The sequence below is a fragment of the Camelina sativa genome, chromosome 15 (genome assembly GCF_030686135.1).
Source record: "Camelina sativa cultivar CO46 ecotype springtype chromosome 15, ASM3068613v1".
NCBI classification, from domain to species: domain Eukaryota; kingdom Viridiplantae; phylum Streptophyta; class Magnoliopsida; order Brassicales; family Brassicaceae; genus Camelina; species Camelina sativa.
The window spans coordinates 32,185,436-32,206,521 of NC_141894.1; the positions used below are offsets into that span (position 1 = coordinate 32,185,436).

Below are 21,086 nucleotides of genomic sequence, written 5' to 3' on the forward strand. Positions count from 1 at the left end.
CTACGAGACGAAGACGGTGATGATTCGTTTCGCAGCGGCTTTCTTCATCACTGTCCTCGTTGGTGTCGTTCGCTGCAAGGTTCGATTTGATTCTCTGTGTTTAATTATTTCACTTCTCTTTATACACACATGCCTCTCCTGATTTCTGAGAGCTTTTTTCGAATCCAATTGTGTCACAGGAGTGTACAAGAACTTGCACTACACAGAATTGTGACAGTAAGATTACTTATTTCTCAAGTTTGATTATTTGGTTTTTTCTTTTTTTACGGGATCCTTGTTTTAATTAGCTTCTTTAACTACTCACTTTCTTATATTCTTTGTTTCAGCTATTTCTATTCGATATGGCAAGTATTGTGGGTTTGGACACTTTGGATGTCCTGGTGAAGAGCCTTGCGATGATCTTGATGCTTGTTGTATGGTCCATGACCATTGTGTTGGGTCAAAAGGTATATATATATCAGGGTTGCTATATATATGTCTATTAGTCCGATCCTCTGCTTGTTGTTTAAGAAGATAAACTAAAATTAACATATGAGAGTACAGATTCAGTATAAATGTAATTAACTTGACTTGATTAGACTTCGGATTTGAGAATGCAGTCAATCTGGTCTGCCACGTAAAATTGTGTAATCCAGAGTAGTGCTAGGATGTCGAGTATGATAATCTCTTAAGGCCATCTAGGCTCTGATATCTCAAGTTAATCATCTACTGTTTTTGGGATCTTATCATATCAGTCTTTATTTTCCATGTTGTTCTGATTCATCGTTCTCAAGCTATAGTTTACCACATTTAAATAAATGCAAAAAATGTGGTCCTATATATGTTGACACGCTTTACGCTTGAAACTTTTGCTTATTTGTTTACAATTTTGCAGGTATGACTAACATAAGCTGCCATAAGAAGTTCCAGCTATGCGTAAACAGTCTAAGCAACTCGATAAAACAATCCAAAGACGAAAAGGTCGGCTTCGCCAAACAGTGCCCTTATTCAGTAGTAATACCTACGGTGAATCAAGGAATGGATATCGGGATCTTATTCAGTCAGTTATGTAACGATATATATTTACTCTGGTCTTGGAGGTATCACATTTGTGTTGGAACTAAAGCGTACCTCGTAAATTTTTTTACTAATTGGTGATGACTTTTAATTATTGCAATTGCTCTTGTTTGTCCAAAAATACATATATATATATAATCATTGCAATTGCAATTCACTAGATTTAAATCAAACACCATTGAATGATTTAACATGCATGTAAATCTTGATACACATGTATGAAGCCATGGCATACCACGTGAATCTATGCTATATACAATGCAAGTCTTGATCGGAAACTCATCTCTATTCTTTTTGTTTTAGATATGATCTCTTGACTCTATCAAACTTTTTTTTTGGTTCAGGAATCACAAAAACTAAAACCCTAGTTTTGTATCCCCTATATATATGTATTAGGGGACTTGTGAATATAACACAACAAGAACTATTTCTAATCTATTTAATTTGTTCACAACAATATGCGAATTGACCATGGAGCAAAGCAAGTTCAGAGAATCAACATTATAATTTAATTACTGTAAGAAGACTACATTTTTTACTCATCAAAAAGAGGAAAACGAAAATAATGTATCAAATATCTGATGAACTAAGGAGTAAGAAAATAAAGAAACGAATACATGTTGCAACATAAAGTGACCCTAGAGTTATTTAAACGTAGACTAGAAAAATATATATTAAAAAAAAAACAATTATAAAACGGTAGAATAAAAATTGCTTAATTACAAAACCTCTAGTTAATCAGATCATTTACTCTCCATTTTGACCCTCTCGATCAAGAATGATACTATGAAGCTCTTAATCCTCTCCATATCATCTCCGTGGCTTTATTTCCAGCGTTGGTCCGATCTCGACAGATCGAATATAATGTGACCTGTTGAGTGGGAAATGCATCGACGGTGGACAGAAAGAGAAATCTTGAAAATGAGGTCATCAAATTTGGATGTGGTCAGCCTTAGGACTCTTCAAGCGTCGAGATATATAAGATACGATGCATTGAAGGACATTTTACAAGACAAGCGACATGGTCAACACTCAACCGGATCCAAATGGACGGGATCACCCATATCGAAGAGGTTGTCTTGTCTCTACAACTTGTCACCGGTTTACGTACGGATTAAAAAATGAACATCTAGATTCTAGAAAACGGTACTAGCGGCAATTAAAATGAAACGTGTTTATTATTACTAAATTGACTGTGTCATTTAGGGTACAAATTAATTCATATAAATATTTTTTTTCTTTGAATCAGTTTTATTATTTTATATATTGCATGTTGTCCTTTTCACAAATAGATTAACGAATCAGAATTGGTCACATTGTTGAGCCTTTTTTTTAATGCGGTCATTTATATTTTTGAATATAATCGATTATTGGATGGTAGAATACGATTGGAGGTTGACTTGAAATTAATTTTATAGTTAATTAATAAGACAGACGGTAGTTGAAAGCATATTAAATTAAACAAATATTCCTTCCATTTTATAAAGAGTGTCATTCTAACACATTTCACACAAATTAAAAAAGTTAGAATTATACATATTTACTTCTATTTAATAAGTATTTAATAAGTTAATTCAATGAAAATAGCTTTGGATTTAAAGGTAAAAAAGAAAATTTAGTATTAAAACACTCATTGTAAATGTAAAATGACACTCTTTGTGAAACAAAAAAATTTCTCTCAAATAACACTTTTTGTGAAACGGAGGGAGTAATAACGATGTGACTATTATTGCTTTGAAATGGTGTTCAAAAAGTTTCAATTTTTTTTAGTGATATGTAACGCTGTATATTTTATTGAATGTACTTAAAGGTGTATGTGTATTCAGTATGCGTAGGCCTGGGCATTTGGATGTTCGGGTCGGGGTTAGGTTCGGGTAATTCGGGTTCAGGTTTTTCGGGTTTACGAATATAGGATCCGCACAGGTGTTTATATAATTTCGGGTCGGGGTCAGGTTCGGTTCTTCTCGGGATCGGGTTATTTGGGTATTAACTTTAAGAAACCTGTAATGTATCCAAAATATATTCAGTTATAGGTAGTACCTACTCGAACATATCCAAAGTACCCACAAAAACCTGAAATGTACCCAGAAAACCCAAATAACCCGAAAAACAAATGAAACTGCATAACATGAAATCTTAAACAAATGAAACTGAGCATACCATGTCTCGCAAAATAACCATCCCAACAAAGAAAAGCATGTCTTAAAATCTTAAACATCCCAACAAAGCAAACGAAACTTAAACATCCCAGCAAAGAAAAGCATGTCTCGCAAATGAAAGAACGAAAGAAAGAAGAATCATCCCAGCATGTCAGTCTTTAACACATTATCCATAGATCATGACCTCTTACATCAAACCAAATAGCGGAATTAGGTTTTGGAGATCCCATTTGAGAGTTTTGGTTTATAAAAGCCAAAGATTCTTGAAATCGGACAAAAATTGGCAACTTCGACATGTTTATGCAAAGTAAAGAAGATTCACAAGTATTCAAGGAGAGGAGATTAAGGCAAACGGAAATATGGCAATATATGTGATATCATGTATGTATAAATGTGTTCTCGGGTTCAAACAGATATCGTCGGTTCCTCGGGTTCGGTTCGGGTAATACCCGATACCCGTGGGTATTTGAAAACGAAACCCGAGTGGTTATTTATACAGAAGCGGGTCGGAGTCGGGTCGGGTTTTTGCGGGTCAGGGTCGGGTCGGTTCTTCGGGTTCGGTTTATTTGCCCAGGCCTAAGTATGCGTGTGGATAAATAATTTACTGGTAACATTTATTAGGTTAAATAAATAAAGAGAAATACCCTAAACTAGCACCATTATAAGTTTTTCTTCCAAAGTTAGCACACACGCTCAATTTTTCCAAAACTAGCATTTTTCTAAAATTAATTATTATATTAATTAATGACAAAAAAGAAAAAAAAGTCAGAATCTTACAAGAAGCTTAGGGTCGTACTAACGCAAAATCTCCGACGAATCCACAAGCTCTGTTTTTGAGGAAGGAGTATGTGTTTGGAGCTTGGGTTTTCACAACAAAAGTTAGATTTGGAGGGAAGAACCGATAGATTTCGATTTGATTGTGGTGTTGATGAAGACGACGAACTCGATTTTTTGCATACATCAAATCTATCGCCACCGTCGTTTCAGTCCCGCGAATTCTCACGGCCATGAAAACGGACTCAGCGACGGCGAGCTTCAGTGAGAGAATCTTGTTCGCTCTTCTCGAATCTGTTAATCGAGGTAAGGATTGAAGTAAGGATTGAGTTTTTAGAATTTTCATTGTTAGATGATGAAATTGTTCTTTGTAAATTCTGACTTGTTGTTGTAAGGAACATGAGAGAGAGAGAGTTACCAATGATGAATGAGATCAAATAAGATATCAAATCAATTGGAGTTTTGGACTCTGGAATTTTGTTCATAAGCTCTCTTTATTCTTGCTTCCCGTTTTAAATCATTGCAAGTCAGTTAACTAACAAAAAACACCAATCTTTAAACTTTTTTTTGTATGTTATTGTAAGTTTGAGTGAGCTTTTTGTTTGTCAAAAACAGATGATGTGTAGAGCATATTTTTTAGAAATGGGGAAAGATAAGCATAAGAAACTGATGAATCAAGGCTTTGAAGCTTTATAAGTTTGTTATAGTGAAGCTTGTAAGGAGATGGAGATTAGAAGGACTGATTTGAATTGGTAGGTACCTAGCTTGCTATGAGTTTTTGAATTGTTTTGCTAATAGCATAGATCAACTTGGTAGTGTTTCTTGGGGTTTTAAAGTTAATCAATCTGGTAGTGCTGCAGAACTAGTTTAAATGTAGGGTGATATATAAGATATCTCTTGAAGTAATGTTAAAACAAAAATTGAATTAATGGATTGATCATGTTGTTGAATAAGGTTTTCAGCTCTAACTCAAGTGATTGATGATATACATGATGACAAATATTTCAAGAACAAAGCAGAGAGTTGATGATGAAGATGGGAAAATGGACACTTGAGTGGAAGTTTGAGTTCGTCATTATGGAATGTCTTCCTAAAATTCAAGAGCACCTTCCTAAAAGCTATGGAATCCTTCCTAAATTTTTTAAAAATGTGTTTTTAAATCTCTTTATATGTGTTTTACTTTATTGTATCACATATTACTTCATTAGTGATGTATAATGATTTGATTATGTGCACATATTGATGTTTCATAATAAAGGTAGCAAATAGAAATATCCAACATGATGTTTTAGGAAGATCTTCCTAAACATCAATGACTTCTTCCTAAATTTCAAAGAGTTCTTCCTAAACGTCAATGGCTCCTTCCTAATGCTCTTTTTTTTTCTTATCATGACGGTCTTCCTGAAATTTAAGAAATCATTCATAAATATATGAGAATCCTTCTTGAATGTTACATTCAAATCCTTCTTATATGTTTACTGGTGAAAACATAGCTATCTACCAAAATATCGAGATAATTAATACAAAACCTTCCTGAATATATTTTAAAACAAGTCTTGTGGCGAAAACCATTCAAACTATCTTTCATAACCAAAATCATAATGCTAAAACAAAGACCATGTGAATACAAAGAATCAAACTGTAGATACTTCGATCTCATATGGCAACTGAAGCCTTCAATCTTGTATGAGCACCGTTCGTCTTTGATTTTGAGTGTTATTGCAACTCCAATTCTTCCTAAACCTTTTATGAAGGTCATCCTGAAGTTTAAGGAAACTTTATTGAATTTCGTTCAATCCTTCCTGAATTTTCATAAGATGGAAGTAAGAACCTATGTATCTTAGAGCATACATGAAAACTAAAAAAGAGCAGAACATATTAACAAACAACAATATGTGCAAGACCATCCCAGAAAAAAGCATAAGATAATAACAAAGAGATCAAGAATCTAAGAAAACATAAGATTAGGGTAAAACATGTGAGAATGTTATACATCAGACAAGTACCAAAAAAACTAAAAAAATTTCTCAAGCATCATATATGTCTAAACAACAAATAGAGTAAAATTAGATAAAGGGACATATCCAAAGCATACTTGCATCTTGTGTCATCTGCAGATACATCACGTAGCTTAGAGAAACTTTCAACCCAATTTCATGCGATAAAAATTGAAATCAGTTAATAATTTCAGGAAAGTCTTCATGAATTCTCAACAATGCTTCCTTAATCTTCACATGTGACAAAGAAACACATCAATACACAAACAACAAACAACACTCTTTGCTACACGAATCATTTGTACCAGCCAACCTGAAAGTTAGACTAACTAATCAAACTCTAATGCAAAAAATCACACAACCATCAACAATCAATTTGCTACATGAATCATTTGTACCAATCACATCTTAACCTTCACCGACAAGCTCAAATTACAACAAAAAAAAAACACTTTCACTCCATTAAACTTCATCAAACTAGCAAACAAATGAAACACCTAAAACCCCCAACTGAATAAAAAACGCCCAATTTTACAAGCTAGGTTTTAGAATAAGAAGAAGGATTCAAACACAAAGCGCTTCAATTAACCAGATGGTGATGGAGGAGAGAGAGAAAGAGGTGAAAGCGGTGGCAATTTTTGATCTCCTGCGGGTGTCACCGATCTCATGTGGGTGTCACCGATCTTCTGTGGATGTCATCAGTCTCTTGTAGATCGCCGGCGATTTCATCAAACTCCGATCTCCTGTAAGCAATCAACAACGAGACGATGTCGGTTAGTGGAGGAGATATGCGTGATTATACTTTACCCAGGAAAGAGAATTAAAAATTTTATTCTTTTAATATGTAATTAGAGCATATGTGCTAGTTTTGGAATTTAAGATAATGTGTGCTAAATTTGGAACAAAAACTTAAATTGGTGCTATTTTTGAGAATCTCCCATAAATAAATTAAAATTTTAAATATTATTCACAAACATATGAAAGAAATGTAAATTTGGTGGATAAGGTCTATATAAACACATGTAAACAAACAAACAAAAAACCACGCATTCTGATTTGTACATAGTCAAGTGACAAAAGTTGAACTATCTTAAACTTGTGTAACAGGTTAATACAGTGTTGGTCTTGGATTATTAGCTACCTCATCAAGCCTGTGCTTGGTCTTGAGGATGATTATTTGGACTAGGCCATTGGTTCGATTAGTTTAAGCCTTTAAGGCATGCATGTGATTCTGAATCCTAGGTCCTAGGTTCAACTCATCGACTGCATACTTTTAATTCTTCATGCTTCTAACTTTTTTAAACTCAAACCGGTTCAAAAAACTATTTATGTTGTTATTCTGGCTTATGAAGTTGCAAACTATGAGATTAACAAATACAGTCTTTTAGTTGCATTACAACATATGCACACCCAGTTTTAAGATATCTCTTAATATGAATGAAAATTTCCAAAATGTATAATATTTATGTAAAAAGTTTATTTTAGTTACTCGTACACTAGTAGAGTTGTTCTGTATAGTTACGATTTAATTTGTAGGTATTACATATTATTCGTAGCAAAAAAATATTTGTTACTATTTTGCTACAAATTTAATTAGTAATTATTTGGTCGTAGCAAATTTTATCTCTGTCACTAATTGTGGTAATTTGCTACCAATTAGATACTAGTTACTTAGTAGCAAATAGCTACTATTTGTGACTTATATCTGTCACAATTTGCTACAGAAAAGTAACGAACAAAAATGTAACAAATTGATACAACCTTCTTCTAGCACTCTATGTAACAAATTTATGATTATGGTTGAATTGTATTTTTTTTTTTTTTTTCAACATTTCTGCATTATGGGCCACAACTGGCCGGCCCATTAGCCAAATTCCTACATGCGTAGGAGCCGGGACTCGATCCCGGGTGTGATAGTGCCTTGTGCATTAAGGACTTACTTTTGGCCACTGCACCAACGTCACTTCACAGTTGAATTGTATTTATACAAATTATTTTTATTTTTAGTAATTATTTTTTAAATTATGAATAATGTTTTACTTTTGGAATGAAATAATATTTAAATAAAAATACTGTATTTATTATTATGAAACCATCATTTAAAAAAAACTGTATTACAAAATAAAATTAAAACATAATTAAAAATAAGTAGATGAACACACTATCCTTCCTCTTTGATAATTGATACTCACTATCACTCCAACCCCCAAAGAAAATTACAAGCGTGAGTTTAATAAACTAAGTCCAGTTGCATCCACTATAGGAAACTGTAATCTCTTTAGAATACTCAAACCAATAGAGAAGCTCAACCAATTATCCACCTTGAAGCAAGATTTGAATCATCCTCGTGAGTTCCCTCTTAGAACCATCAAGGTCTTAGAGAATATGTTAGTCAAGCTCAATTTATGTGTGGCCAAACACAATTCCTGAGCTACCAACAAATGTACTGTCCGTACCTGAGTTGTAAACTAGCAGCAACACAATCTTGTGATATGCCTAACTTCCATTGACTCTCTTGATTCCTTCATAGCCTTGTACAACAGCTGAGATACACTTCTCAAAATAACTCATTAACAAGTATGAAATCCATTAAACATGTTAACATAACAAAAACTTCATAAGCTAAACCACCTAGAGACTAAACAGTCGCACAGTTTCTTCCATGAACCTGTCCTTGAAATCCGTGATTCAAACCTGAAACAAAAATTTCAACAACCAGATAGCAAATTCAAGATTCGAGAATCAAAGAATCTGTGACTTTGAAGAAGATCTAAAAACGAGAGGTTTTCTTGGTGAAGATCAATCTCAGAACCAGAATATAAATTATAGTCAAACGCCTTAAGGCTTAAGCTTACCTGCTAGACCATCAAGTCTATGGAACTTTAGTTAGCAGTCTGCAAAAAAAAACTCAGATCACCAAGGAAAACAGCTTAGATCTATCTGCAAGAAAATTATATGAGGCTATTAAAAAGGTCAAATACTCATGAAGAATAATTGTCACCCTGTAGTTGCATCAAGTGAAATTCAAAGAAGAGAAACTTACTTATAAAGTGAATCCTGACAAATAGACAACTACAAAGCTACCTGTCCATGAAGCTCAATTAGCAAAACTAACTCGTTCACCACAACACAACACAACACAAGACTCGTTCACAACACCACACCACAACACAACACAACACACAACCTCTAAGGCACTAACATTAATCTTAAGTTAATACTCGTTCACCACACCACACCACAACACAAGACTCGTTCACCCCACCACAACACAACACTAAAACTGAGAAACAAGAGAAAGAGGTGAACTTTCGGGTTGGAAACTATCAAATAGACATACCCATTAAAAACAATCAAATCTCAATCCGTGTTAAAACAGAGATCAAGAGAAGAGCTTACGAAGATGAGAGTAGGGAGAAGACAAAGAGAATCTGCTCCTTGTCGCTTTGTTCTTCTTCTCTTCCTCGAAGTGACAAACTAAGTTCAAGCAAACGAACAACACCAAAGTAAGAGAATTGACTTAGTGAGGATACAAAAAAATCAAAGAAGAAAAAACAAAAGTGAGTGATTAACCAGAGAAACTAACCTCTGCATCTGCCTCTGTACTTCTTCATCCTCTGTAAATCAACAAAACCCTAGATAGAGAGGGAGATCAATTATGAGAGCCCAAAAAGAACTTCTTTGACACTTTCTGATCCCTAGAACAGGGTAACAAAGCGGAAAGTGAAAGGAGTGAGGAACAAGAGGCGAGATTTACCTTTACCGATGTTTGCGGCGGCGATATGACGTGATGGACGGCGACATGATACCACAATCCTCAGTTTGCTTCCGATTCCATGAATTCTCGTCGGACAGAGGGATCACCGTGATGCGAGAAAGAGAGAGAGATACACGGGCTCGCTCTTCGTTTAGATAAATTAGGTCAATGAGTTTTTTGATTTTTTCTAAGTGTTGAGGTGAAACGAGTAATATTTTAACAAATTTTATATTTAGAAGCAAAGTTAACATCATTTTGAGAATTGATGTTAACTTTTAACATCGTTTTTAAAGATCGATGTTAACTCAATATTTAACATCGTTTCTATTTTGTGATACTAACGAAATATTTGATATCATTTATTAAGTGATGCTAAAATTAATATAAATTAATATAAATGATACTAGTCAAAAATAAATGATGCTAAAAATAATCATCACATCATTTAATAAAGTGATATTAAATATTTAGTTTTATTGGATTTAAAATTAAAAGTATTTCTACATAGTAATTAGTAATTATACTATTTCTACATTAAAACCCACGTTATTAATAACAAAAGTATTATACTATTAATCTCTTATTATTATTATTTTTAAATTATTAACTACACATAGTAACGATGTCTATTGTGGATAATGGCGCTACAATATGGTGTGTCACAAATTATGTAGCAATTTTACTACAAAATGTTTTAGTAACTATCCGATACTATATATCTACGTTTACCCACACAATAGTCACAAATTAAATTATTTCATATATTGTCACTAATTTGTCACATTTTGTAGCTATATTTTGCTACAATTACTACAGTAAGTAACTATTTGAACGGTTTTTACTAGTGGTACGTATACATTATATATACAAAAACTTTATAAAAAAAAATTCACAAAGATCTCATTTCTTCTTGCACCAATGATTCAAACCAGCCTTTTGTCACTTACTAGTCAGCCTAATGTCAGGTACCGGTCCAGAGTCGCTGAGACCATTTCAAATCCGAAACTCGTAATTAACACTCACCCTAATCAATTAATAATTACAAGCCATATCTTAAGAAATACAAAATATCACACGACGGATACAGCGGTCGGACCGGCGGAGAAGAGACCACCGTAGTTCAACATAGAAACCCTAGGCTTCGCCACCGGCACCCAATTCTCCGGCTCCATCGCCTCGGACGTCGCTTCCAAGGAGCTAGATCGGTCGCACGTGCCAAGCCACTTGGCTTGCATGTACTTGTGTTTTCTCCAAGGAGCCATATGCATTTTCTTGTCTCTCAAGCATTTTTTGGCAGCAATGCACAATATCTTGATCAGAGATCGAAGCCTTTCGGTTTTTCCGACGTAAACCTCCGGCAATCGGCTGACTAGTCTTTTGTACTCTTCACTGCCTTTTGCAATCTCGAACTCAGCCCTAAATGATAACTCGATCACCACTCTCATCTCGCCTTTCTTCGAACCCGATCGGTCTACGATCTCCAAAAATTCGTGTTCCCCTGATATTAATAAAAACAAAATACTGTATGAGTACTCACTCCAAAATATTCATACAATTTAATTAACTATATGGTCCAAGAAAAAACATTCATAATAAATGTAGTGTGTTGTTGACAAAATCCGCTTTTTGCTTGATACATAATAAAGTAACACATTAAAAAGAACGGGTCTGGAAAAATCTTTCGTGTTCGTCTTGTGGACATAATCATCTTCTTCCAATTTTTAAAATAATTATCTTAGATATTCCCTTTGAAGAAATGAAAACGATGGCTGAATAATTCAGAACCAGTCTTTTTTTTTTTTTAATAAAAAAAAAAAACATGTTTGCATGTGTGTATGGTTGTACCTGCAGGGATGTCTTGAGAGCTTCTCCATTTAGATTTGGAGATGACGCAATCGTAGCCGGCAACATCTCTGAGGTGTCTAGAGATCTCACCACGTAAGCAACTCCGGCAACCGCCGTCCACTGGTCGCCGGCAGACACAATAAAAAGGACCCTTAGATTTAACTTGTTTCAAGGCTTCTTTCGTCGCTTGTCTAATCTTCGTCTCAATCGTACTTGTCCTATACAGTGTCCCCTACACAATTCCCAAAAAAGAAAAAAACATATTTAGACACCAAATAAATTGGCTAAAAAATGACCAAAATAATTTGTTTACAAAATTTTAGTTTTGTTTGGTAATTAAAATATATATATTTTTTTGGGTAAAAAAAGTTACCTGAAGAAGTTGTTCTTGTTCCTGCCAAAAAGCTTTGTTTTCTTCAGAATTGCAATTGTTGATGTTATTATTGTCGTCGTCTTCATCGTCTCCACCGCCGTTAAGGTTACCGGAGTCAGAGAAATCCTCGGGTGACTGGTTTCCTTCGTCGAGAAAACCGAAAAGAACGTCGTCGGAGCTAGCCATTCCATCAAGAAACCTCATGATGTCATCAGAATTTTGCCGATCCATCGGAGTTTTTTTTTTGTTTTTGTTTTTGTTTTTCTTTCTTTCTTAAAGAATAGAGCAAATAATATTTGTTGTTTTTAGAGTTGGACAAAAAAGAAGAAGAAAATAGGAGGAGATTATATAATGGGTGGGGAGAGAATCAGAGAAACAGATACATGGCGCCGCGGAAGGTGACGCGTCGAGTTGTGGTTGGAGGAGGTGTCTGATCTCTGAGATGAATGATTGCTCAAGACAGCTAGTTTCCATGTCAGCATGACTAATCTCGTGAGGACCCTTCCTCAGTACATATCCGGATGCCGATGGATATACTCTCAATATGAATTGTTTCCTATTTATATAAAACAAAATATTCTCTTTAAAAAGTGAAAATGGATAATACTAACCAAAAGTTTTATCTTACTACAGAAACAAAAAAAAACAAAAGTTCATTTTGGAAATTCGGGAAAAATAAATATAATTTAGGACATTCAAACTTTCCGTTGTACACTTATAATTTTCATACGCTCATCCATGCATGTAATGTTTCTTAATTCTTACTCTTGAATAGATTCGAAAAAATTTGACTATAAATGAAATATATTTACTATAAATATGTATAAAAACAAAGGGCGGTCAAAATGAGTATTTTCTGTTGTTGTAAAGTGATGTCAAAATGAGTCAATCCCACACATTATCCGGTGGAATCTACTTTTAAAACCAGATTAGGAGCTTAGACGAGTCCCTTTTTTTATAATATGCATGTATACATATTTTAGTCATACAAAGATTCGAATAAATTGATAGGTAAACACCACAGTCGACATGTGATTAACTCATGGTCTACTAGATCGATATGAAAAAAATTTACTCGTGAATGATCACATGATTTAACTGATGCATGAATAAACGGGAAACCACCTAGCTAGCCCACTATTTTTTATATTCAATCTATTTCCATTTCTATGCTATTCATAATAAGATAAAAATCATCTCAACATTTTCTCTATAGAAACGTACGAAAAAAGAAATGTAAAGCACAAACCTCATATACGAACTCTAAGAAGTAAGAACAATCGTCGTCGTACGTGTAAATGTGCGGTTTTGGAATTTACATTTTAAACATCTTACGCAAACGAACGAGACAAGGGAACCAACTTCATTTAGGAAATGCTTAAGAATTTGATGATCAACTCATCGATCTCTCGGTGTACAACTTCTCTTGGTTGTGTTTTATTCCATACCTAATTACGTCACAGTCACACGTTTGTTTTTTAATTAAAAAAAAATATAGGAAAGATATGAATGAGTTAGTCCTATACTCCGATATTCAAATCTACACATCATTTGATAGTTACTTGCATTGCAAGTGTCAACACTTGGCAATACCTTGTCATTTTTGTTGCTTTGTTATTGATCAAGTCTGCAATATTTGATGACAAGCAAATTGAAATTGTAAGCGCTGAAAATTCTTTGTTATAAAATGAGTATATTCAATTAATTAGTTAATTGTCACAAGATTCAGGAAATATCTAAAATTCGTTGAATAAGCTTCTTTGATTCTTTCACATTGTTTAAGAAAAAAAAAAAGAAGAAGAAGAAGAAGAAGAAGAGGATAAGCTTCCCTTTGCCATTATTTTTGCTTTACAAGTTTTTTTTTTATAAATATTGGAATTAAGATTATACAAACATAGTTTTCTTATACAGGTCCAGAAATAATTTTTTCTGGTTAAGTAGGAAAACTCGACTAAAGATTCCTCGAATCACCTGAGTTGATCAATGATCATCCTAGATTTTGATTATTCATATTGTTAAAAATTGTATATGCACTCTCTCCCTTCTCTCTAGAACCTCTTTTTCTCCGCCTTCATTTGCCTCTCCGGTTGCCTTTCCAACATCGGAGAGGACTTTTCTTCCTATCCTTAGTAACTTATTGGTGACCTCTCCTCAGCATTTCCCTTTCCGGATGTTGCAGCATCATTCGCTCCGTTTCTGGATTCTAAGATTGCATCAGTTAAAAGAAGTATCGGCTGTTGCAGCAATCTTCCTATCACAATACTCTTTTACATATGTCGTGGCTATTGTTTTACTTTCAACTAGGATATATCCCGTGCTTAAAGCACAAGTCAACATTTTAAAAAAAATATAAAATACTCTCTCTGTTTCACAAAGAGTGTCATTTTAGCTTGATTTTTTTGTTTCAAAATAAATGTCATTTTAGTTTTTCAATGTAAAATTAAGCATAAATTTCCAACTTTAACCTCATATTCATTGAAGAAAATCAAGAGTCAATTTCAATTTTAAGGGTATAAGAGATATTTTAATATGTTTTCTTAATCTATGTGCAAAGTGTCAAAATGACACTTATTATAAAACAGAGGGAGTAGTAATTTTAATATTATAATTGTGAGCAAATAAAAATTATTAATTTATCATCTATATAAATTTACTTTTACCAACCCGCCAATGTGGAAATTAAAACACACATTTTCATACATTGAGAAATATATCTTCGTTTTAAAAAAATTCAAATCACAACATATGCAGAAAAAAATAGAGAATTTGTTAAAAATACTCTTTTTAGTATACCCCTTTTCAAAAATACCCCCTTTTTTGGCCATTTTTATTTTTGCCCTCTTTTTAGACCATTTTACCCTTAGATGAAAAATATTTTAATAAATAAAAAAAAAAACAAAATTTTCCCGCCAAAAAAATTTCCGACATATTTTCTCGCCAAAAATTTTCGAAAAAAATTTCCCGCCAAAAAAATTTTGTCAAAAAAAATTTGATAAAAATTTTCGACAAAAAAATTTCCCGCCAAAATTTTTCCCGCCAAAAAAAATTTACAAGGTTTTTAAAAGGTTTATAAGGTTTCTACCTTATAAAAGCCTTATAAACACCTTGTAAAGACTTTTACAAGATTTTTTAAAGAGTTTTAAAAGGTTTTTTAAACACCTTGTAAAAGCGTTTACAAGAAGGTTTTTAAAAGGTTTTCAAATGGTTTTTAAAAAGATTTTTAAAAGGTTTTTAAACACCTTGTAAACGCTTTTACAATGTTTTTAAAAACCTTATAAAAACGTTTACAAGGTTTTTATAAGGTTTTAAAAAGGGTTTTAAAAGGTTTTTAAACACCTTGTAAACGCTTTTAAAAGCTTTTAAAAGCTTTTTAAAAGCATTTACGAGCTTTTTAAAAGCATTTACAAGCTTTTTAAAAGCATTTACAAGGTTTATAAAATATTTTTAAATACATTGTAAACGCTTTTAAAAGGTTTTTAAAAGTGTTTACAAAGTTTTTATAAGGTATAAATTTCAATATTTTTGGGCGGGAAAAATTTTTGATTTTGGCGGGAAAAAAAATTTGGCCGGAAATTTTTTTTTATTTTTGGAGGTTCTATTTTGATGATTGTACATATTTGCTGTCACTCAAAAAAGGGTAATTTGGTCATTTTGTATATAAAGAGGGGTAGTTTTAAAAATGGTCACATGAAAGGGTATTTTTAAAAAGGAGTATAGAAAAAGAGGCATTTTTGAGAATGCCCCAAAAAAATATGCATTTTATTAATTATAAGTATTATATGAAAATTCCAAACAATTTGTAAATAAAATAAAATAAATATGATAGGAGAATCATTATTTGAAATCTTAACAATTTTTTTTGAATTTAGTTATTAAAAATAATTGTATTGTATACTTGGATATACAATCTTAGTTTTTAAAATTCTGATTGGTTTATATATTTAAAAAAACAAAGAATTAGTAATTTCGTCCATAATTTATTAGAAAGAGAAAATATAGTTTTAGATTTTTTTAGATATTTTAATATATGATCTGTGAGTGTTTTTATTTTTAATTAATTATATTTATTTAAATTAGTTAATTAAGCTTAATTAATTTTTTCTAATGGCAATTGAATGTAACTTTTTACACATTTTAAAGTTAGTTTCATATTTTTACTTCTCAATTAATATAGTAGGATTGTTTTAAATGGAAATTCACCTTTTTTTGGTAGCAAAAGTTTCTTTCTATTTCATGCATCATTTATTGGAAATAGGTGATTGGACAACCAAAGTAATTCAAAATTTTCACCATCAATTTTTTAAAAGAAAAAATTATAAGTTCATTTTTATTCTCGGTTTTTTCTTCCTCTTCATCAAAAAGTGGATATGTAGAAGACAAGAGATTACTTCAATATAGAAAAAATTAGGCATAAATATATCTATGGTCTAGATATAATTAAAACACAAAAGAAAATTATGAAATTAATTTAAAATTAAATAATACTAATTAATATTATTCATTAAGATTGAAATGGGAATTATTTGGGAGCCTTCTAAGAGCTTAAACAAAATAATAAAATATACAAAACTACCAATAGTAGGTTATAAAGATATTTAAAGATAAGAAACAGAAAATGTATTAGTTTCTTAGAAAATATGATAAAATTAAAATAGATATCAAAATTTACCGCTATACCATATTTGAATCACTTGAAATTCTTATAAACATACTAACATGAAATCTATACAAACTAAAACCAACATTTGCTTTCAAATCTTCAAAAGTGACATTCATAAAATATTTGAAACACCATTAGTTATATTGAGAAATGATGTTATATAATTTTAATTTTTATGAGGGATTTGTTATATGATGGTGATAAGTAAGGTGTTTGCTATTTATAGGCAAATTGTTGATAACAAATGTATAGGTCATTTACAATTGAGAGTAAGTTACAAAACTAATTTGACTTGATTGTGATATTAATGCATTCTGAATAATTTTTTTTCAACATCTTCAAATCTGATAGTGACAATTGGTTGAATAATTGTTTTCCAATCTCTTCAATCTCTTCAAATAGTAAAAATTGGATGAATAAATTTAGTTGTTTTATTGTGTTTTCAATTTGAACTTCATTGTTGTATTACATAAATTTGTTACTTTTACTAACTAATTTATAATTTATTTATAGACTGACTATAATCTTATAATAAAATATTAGATACAACTATAAAAAATTAACTATTATACATATACATTGTTCTATCTAATATGATGATAGAGTTATTTTTTTGGTTGGTAAGAGAGACCATTTTCTATTAAATACAAATTTGTTCTTTTATCGAAATAGTTTTTTTTAATTTATATTTATGTAAGATATTTTATGATAATGATTTAGTTATTTTATTTTCTTTTTATATTTTTTGTATGTTTTCTTCATGAATAAAAGAGTTGTATGTGGAGTTACATACGGTTTAATTAATGCGAGATTTAACAATTAGTAAAAACATTTCTCATGATATAATTTTTCAATCTATTATGTATGATTTAATAAGTCAATACATCTTTATCTTTTTGTACTATAATGTTAAATTTGATATTTATTTTCTTTAGTAATGATATGATGAAATCCAATTAAAGAAAAAAATGTATTTAGAATTAAAAAATAATATACATGTAAAAAGAAGGGACATGAAATCACTTGAACTTCTAATAAACATACTAACATGAAATCTATACAAACTAAAACCAACATTTGCTTTCAAATCTTCAAAAGTGACATACATAAAATATTTGAAACACCATTAGTTATATTGAGAAATGATGTTATAGAATTTTAATTTTTATGAGAGATTTGTTATATGATGGTGATTAGTAAGATGTTTGCTATTTATAGGGAAATTGTTGAAAACAAATGTGTAAGTCATGTACAATTGAAAGTAAGTTACAAAACTAATTTGATCTGATTGTAATTTAATGCATTTTGTTTTGTTATATAAGAATAGTATAGTTAGTGGGTTAAATGAATTAATTGTACAATTAAGATGTTTGAAATTAGAAAGATTTTTTTTTGTCAACAAAAGATTAGTTCAAAAGAGCCAATTGGATGAGAAATTGTTTACAAACAAGACCTGATGCGGATAACTACGCGCTTTGCGTGCCAATGAATCCACACTAACATTTGCATTTCTAGAAAAAATAGAAAGATTAATATATAACTTATTAATCACCAAACTACATATTCTAATATAACTATATATATATATATATATTATACATATATAAAGAATAAAAATTAAAACCAATTGTTCATAACAAATTACTTATATGTTATTTATGTAGGTAATTCACATTTAAGTGTGTTAATTGATTAGTCAACCATTAACATAGTGGAAAAAATGTTACCAAAATCATTTAATGTTAGCCAAGGTTTCCGCCAAGTCTACAAAGGGACAATCTCAGTCCGAGGAGAATGAGGAGAAGATCTCCTCGTCTGAGGAGGAAGAAGAGAGCGATGAGGAGGATGAACCAATATCTACTACAGTAGAGGAGAAGAGAGCTCTGAGCACCAAGCAACAAAAAGAGAGCTCCAAGGAGGCTTCCGCCAAGAAGGTCTCCTCGTCTGAGGAGGAAGAAGAGAGCTTTGAGGAGGATGAGGAAGTTCTCTCCAAAGCTGAGGAGAAGGAAATATGTGTTTCCGGAAACTCAAGGAAGCGTTTGAGTGAAGGTCCGCTTGAAGTCATGATTGCGGCAAAGAAACTGAAACTGAAAACAAGTGGGAATGGGAAAAAGGTTGTCCCTCAAAATGCTGCTCAAGATTCAAGAAGGAGTGATTGGATTCAGAAGCTGGAAGGTGATCATAATGATGTGGATGTGATGAATCAAGGAGGAGATTGGTTTAGCAACTCTCACTACAAAGAAAAGCTTAAATTAAATTACTTAAATTGAATCACAAAACTAAGTGATACAATTTTAAATTACTTATTATAATTGATACAAAAATTAAAAATGCAGCATCATTTGCAATAACCGATGCCGTTTAAATTTGTGTTGCATCAATTGATTAAAAGTGATGTAAATAAAAATCAATTTGTATCACTATTACATATTGATATAAATGTATAAATTTACATCACTTAAATAATTTATTTATTTATAAATTTATATTAATATCACTTAAGAAAATGATATATGATTTACATCACTAAAAAGTGATGCTGATAAATATACTAATAACATAAGAAAAAAAAAATTGTATCGGTTCTTATAAAACTGGTAATTTAGCATCATTTTTATGGCTTTAAATAACCTTTTTTATAATTGTCGAACAAAAAAAATATCCTTTTCTTTCTATTTTTTTTAATTTTTATCTCCCTAATTTACTATTTTGTTGGAAACATAATATCTATTTCCCACGATTAAGTAAATCAAATTACAAATTTTCCTAAAAAATAGAATCCTAACTTCTCTAAATATCTCTAGAAATCTATGCTACCTTTGCACTATCTAATTCTAACAGTTTTTTTATTCCTTTTTAATAACTTCTTCAGTTTTTTTTTTTTTTTTTTTTTTTTTTTTTTTTTTAACATCTGAATACTTTATTACCAGAAAGTGTGATCCTCATTGAGGAATGTTACAATATAATCAGGAATAAAATAGAAGCTTTCAAAAGAAATATTGTCTGGTAGTGGTTGTTTAGCTAGTCGATCAGCAACTGCATTATTTTGCGGTCGTGCCCAAATATATAGAACTTTTGAAAATTTCTCTTCCCAGTACTTGACTTCTTGTATCCAGTTGTGAACTTGGAAATTATGTGTTTCACCTCTAGCTAGTTTGTTGACTGTGTTAGTTGTCTCCTTCAAAGATGACATTCTTGTTACCCCTTATCCTTGCTTGTTGCATTCCCATAATCAAAGCTTGAAATTCTGCCTCCAATGCATTGTTGCATAACATTCCTTTACTATGTCCTGATCCCATGTAGAAACCTCTTTGGTCTCGAAATATCCAACCTGATTGTGGTTCTTCACCATCTTGTGTTAATCGACAATCGTAGTTGCATTTAATGAAGCCAGTGTGCGGTCTTGTCCATCTTGATGTGCTATGGTGTTGTTGGTAGTTTGTCTGACCTGCTGATGATGTGTCTGAGGAACAATGCTTCTTCTTCATTTCTTATTATAACTTTGTAGTGATTTGCAATCCAAGCGCACCCAAGAAGAACAAAACCCCAAAACAATAGAACATAAAACCATGCCACAATCCTTAGAGCGTCAATCGTTCATGTCTACGTTTGTGAAGAAGTCGGAGTCGCCAGTTCTCGGTTTTGCCCCTAATTAAGAAAATTTCTACATCGCAAACAAATGTCAACGGTGTAAAATTCTCAGGCTAAGGTGTTCCATTTCATACAGCTTTTGTTATCGAGTTGAAGGATGGTGAGAGAGACGTTTGAAGGATATAAACATAAAGAACAATGTAAATATTTTTTCGATGATGTCAATTAATATTTCTAGGATTAGGAGGCTTAGAAGGAGCTGAGCGGGCATGATGGAGATTATAGAGACATGTCTATGTGATTCACCATTGATGGAAAGGATCCAAAGGATTTTCAACATGAGATTCAAGGCTATGATGAATTAGAAACAAAATTAGGTTATTGTGGGATTTGTTTTTTTTTTTTTTTTTTTTTTTTTCAACCAAACTATATTAAAATTAAAAGAGAACTCCATGATTGGTTGCCCAAACAGGAGGATACGAGTTTACAAAGGTAGAAACTGAAGGTATGGTTCGTGAAGATCGAGCGAGGCAATCGGCCCTGACATTGTCATCGCGAGGAATCCTGGAGAGGGAGAAGGAGGGAAAGGAACTTCGAAGCAATGAGAAATCCTCCAGCAGATTAGAGAAAGCCGGCCAGTCTTCCGGTGCCTGCACCATCGCCGTTAGCTCCACACTATCCGTCTCAAAAACCTGACAATCGACTCCAGCCACCAGTAAAGACTCCATAGCCCAGATCAACGCTTGTAGTTCTGCATGTAGAGGAGAAGGACTCCGACGATGACTCCGTGCTCCCAACAGGATTGTTGTAAGCTCTCCACTGCAGCACCACCAGCCCAAACCCTGGTAGGGGTCTGTACTTTTCCAAGAACCAT

At 32.2% G+C, this 21,086-nt stretch overlaps 3 protein-coding genes and 1 long non-coding RNA gene across 19 annotated transcripts; 1 reads left to right on the forward strand and 3 right to left on the reverse strand.

Annotated features, from left to right (window-relative positions):
* The first annotated feature begins 19 nt into the window (after nt 1–19).
* Nucleotides 20–2,934, forward strand: LOC104748909 (phospholipase A2-beta-like). Its single transcript, XM_010470488.3, has 5 exons — nt 20–79; nt 180–216; nt 327–446; nt 875–1,079; nt 2,883–2,934. Exons 1-5 carry the CDS (start codon nt 20–22, stop codon nt 2,932–2,934), a joined length of 474 nt encoding a protein of 157 aa, XP_010468790.3.
* A 5,110-nt stretch (nt 2,935–8,044) lies between these two features.
* LOC104747788 (uncharacterized) lies at nt 8,045–9,949 on the reverse strand. 16 transcript variants are annotated; one of them, XR_015581332.1, is made up of 8 exons: nt 9,744–9,949; nt 9,573–9,621; nt 9,386–9,463; nt 9,030–9,066; nt 8,842–8,880; nt 8,618–8,680; nt 8,443–8,529; nt 8,045–8,344 (listed from the first exon to the last, which is right to left on the reverse strand). It is a non-coding gene; the product is annotated as an uncharacterized LOC104747788 (long non-coding RNA). The 16 variants fall into 16 exon arrangements; XR_015581328.1 differs by having other exon boundaries at nt 8,045–8,361; nt 8,842–8,922; XR_015581324.1 differs by having other exon boundaries at nt 8,045–8,361; nt 8,842–8,926.
* A 668-nt stretch (nt 9,950–10,617) lies between these two features.
* LOC104747787 (uncharacterized) lies at nt 10,618–12,359 on the reverse strand. Its single transcript, XM_010469480.2, has 3 exons — nt 11,962–12,359; nt 11,589–11,820; nt 10,618–11,241 (listed from the first exon to the last, which is right to left on the reverse strand). The coding sequence occupies exons 1-3, from the start codon at nt 12,190–12,192 to the stop codon at nt 10,814–10,816; spliced, it is 891 nt and encodes a 296-aa protein (XP_010467782.1). The 5' UTR covers nt 12,193–12,359; the 3' UTR covers nt 10,618–10,813.
* Nucleotides 12,360–19,788: 7,429 nt separating this feature from the next.
* LOC147927440 (uncharacterized) lies at nt 19,789–20,109 on the reverse strand. Its single transcript, XM_087487456.1, has one exon. It carries the CDS (start codon nt 20,107–20,109, stop codon nt 19,789–19,791), a length of 321 nt encoding a protein of 106 aa, XP_087343582.1.
* Nucleotides 20,110–21,086: the final 977 nt, after the last annotated feature.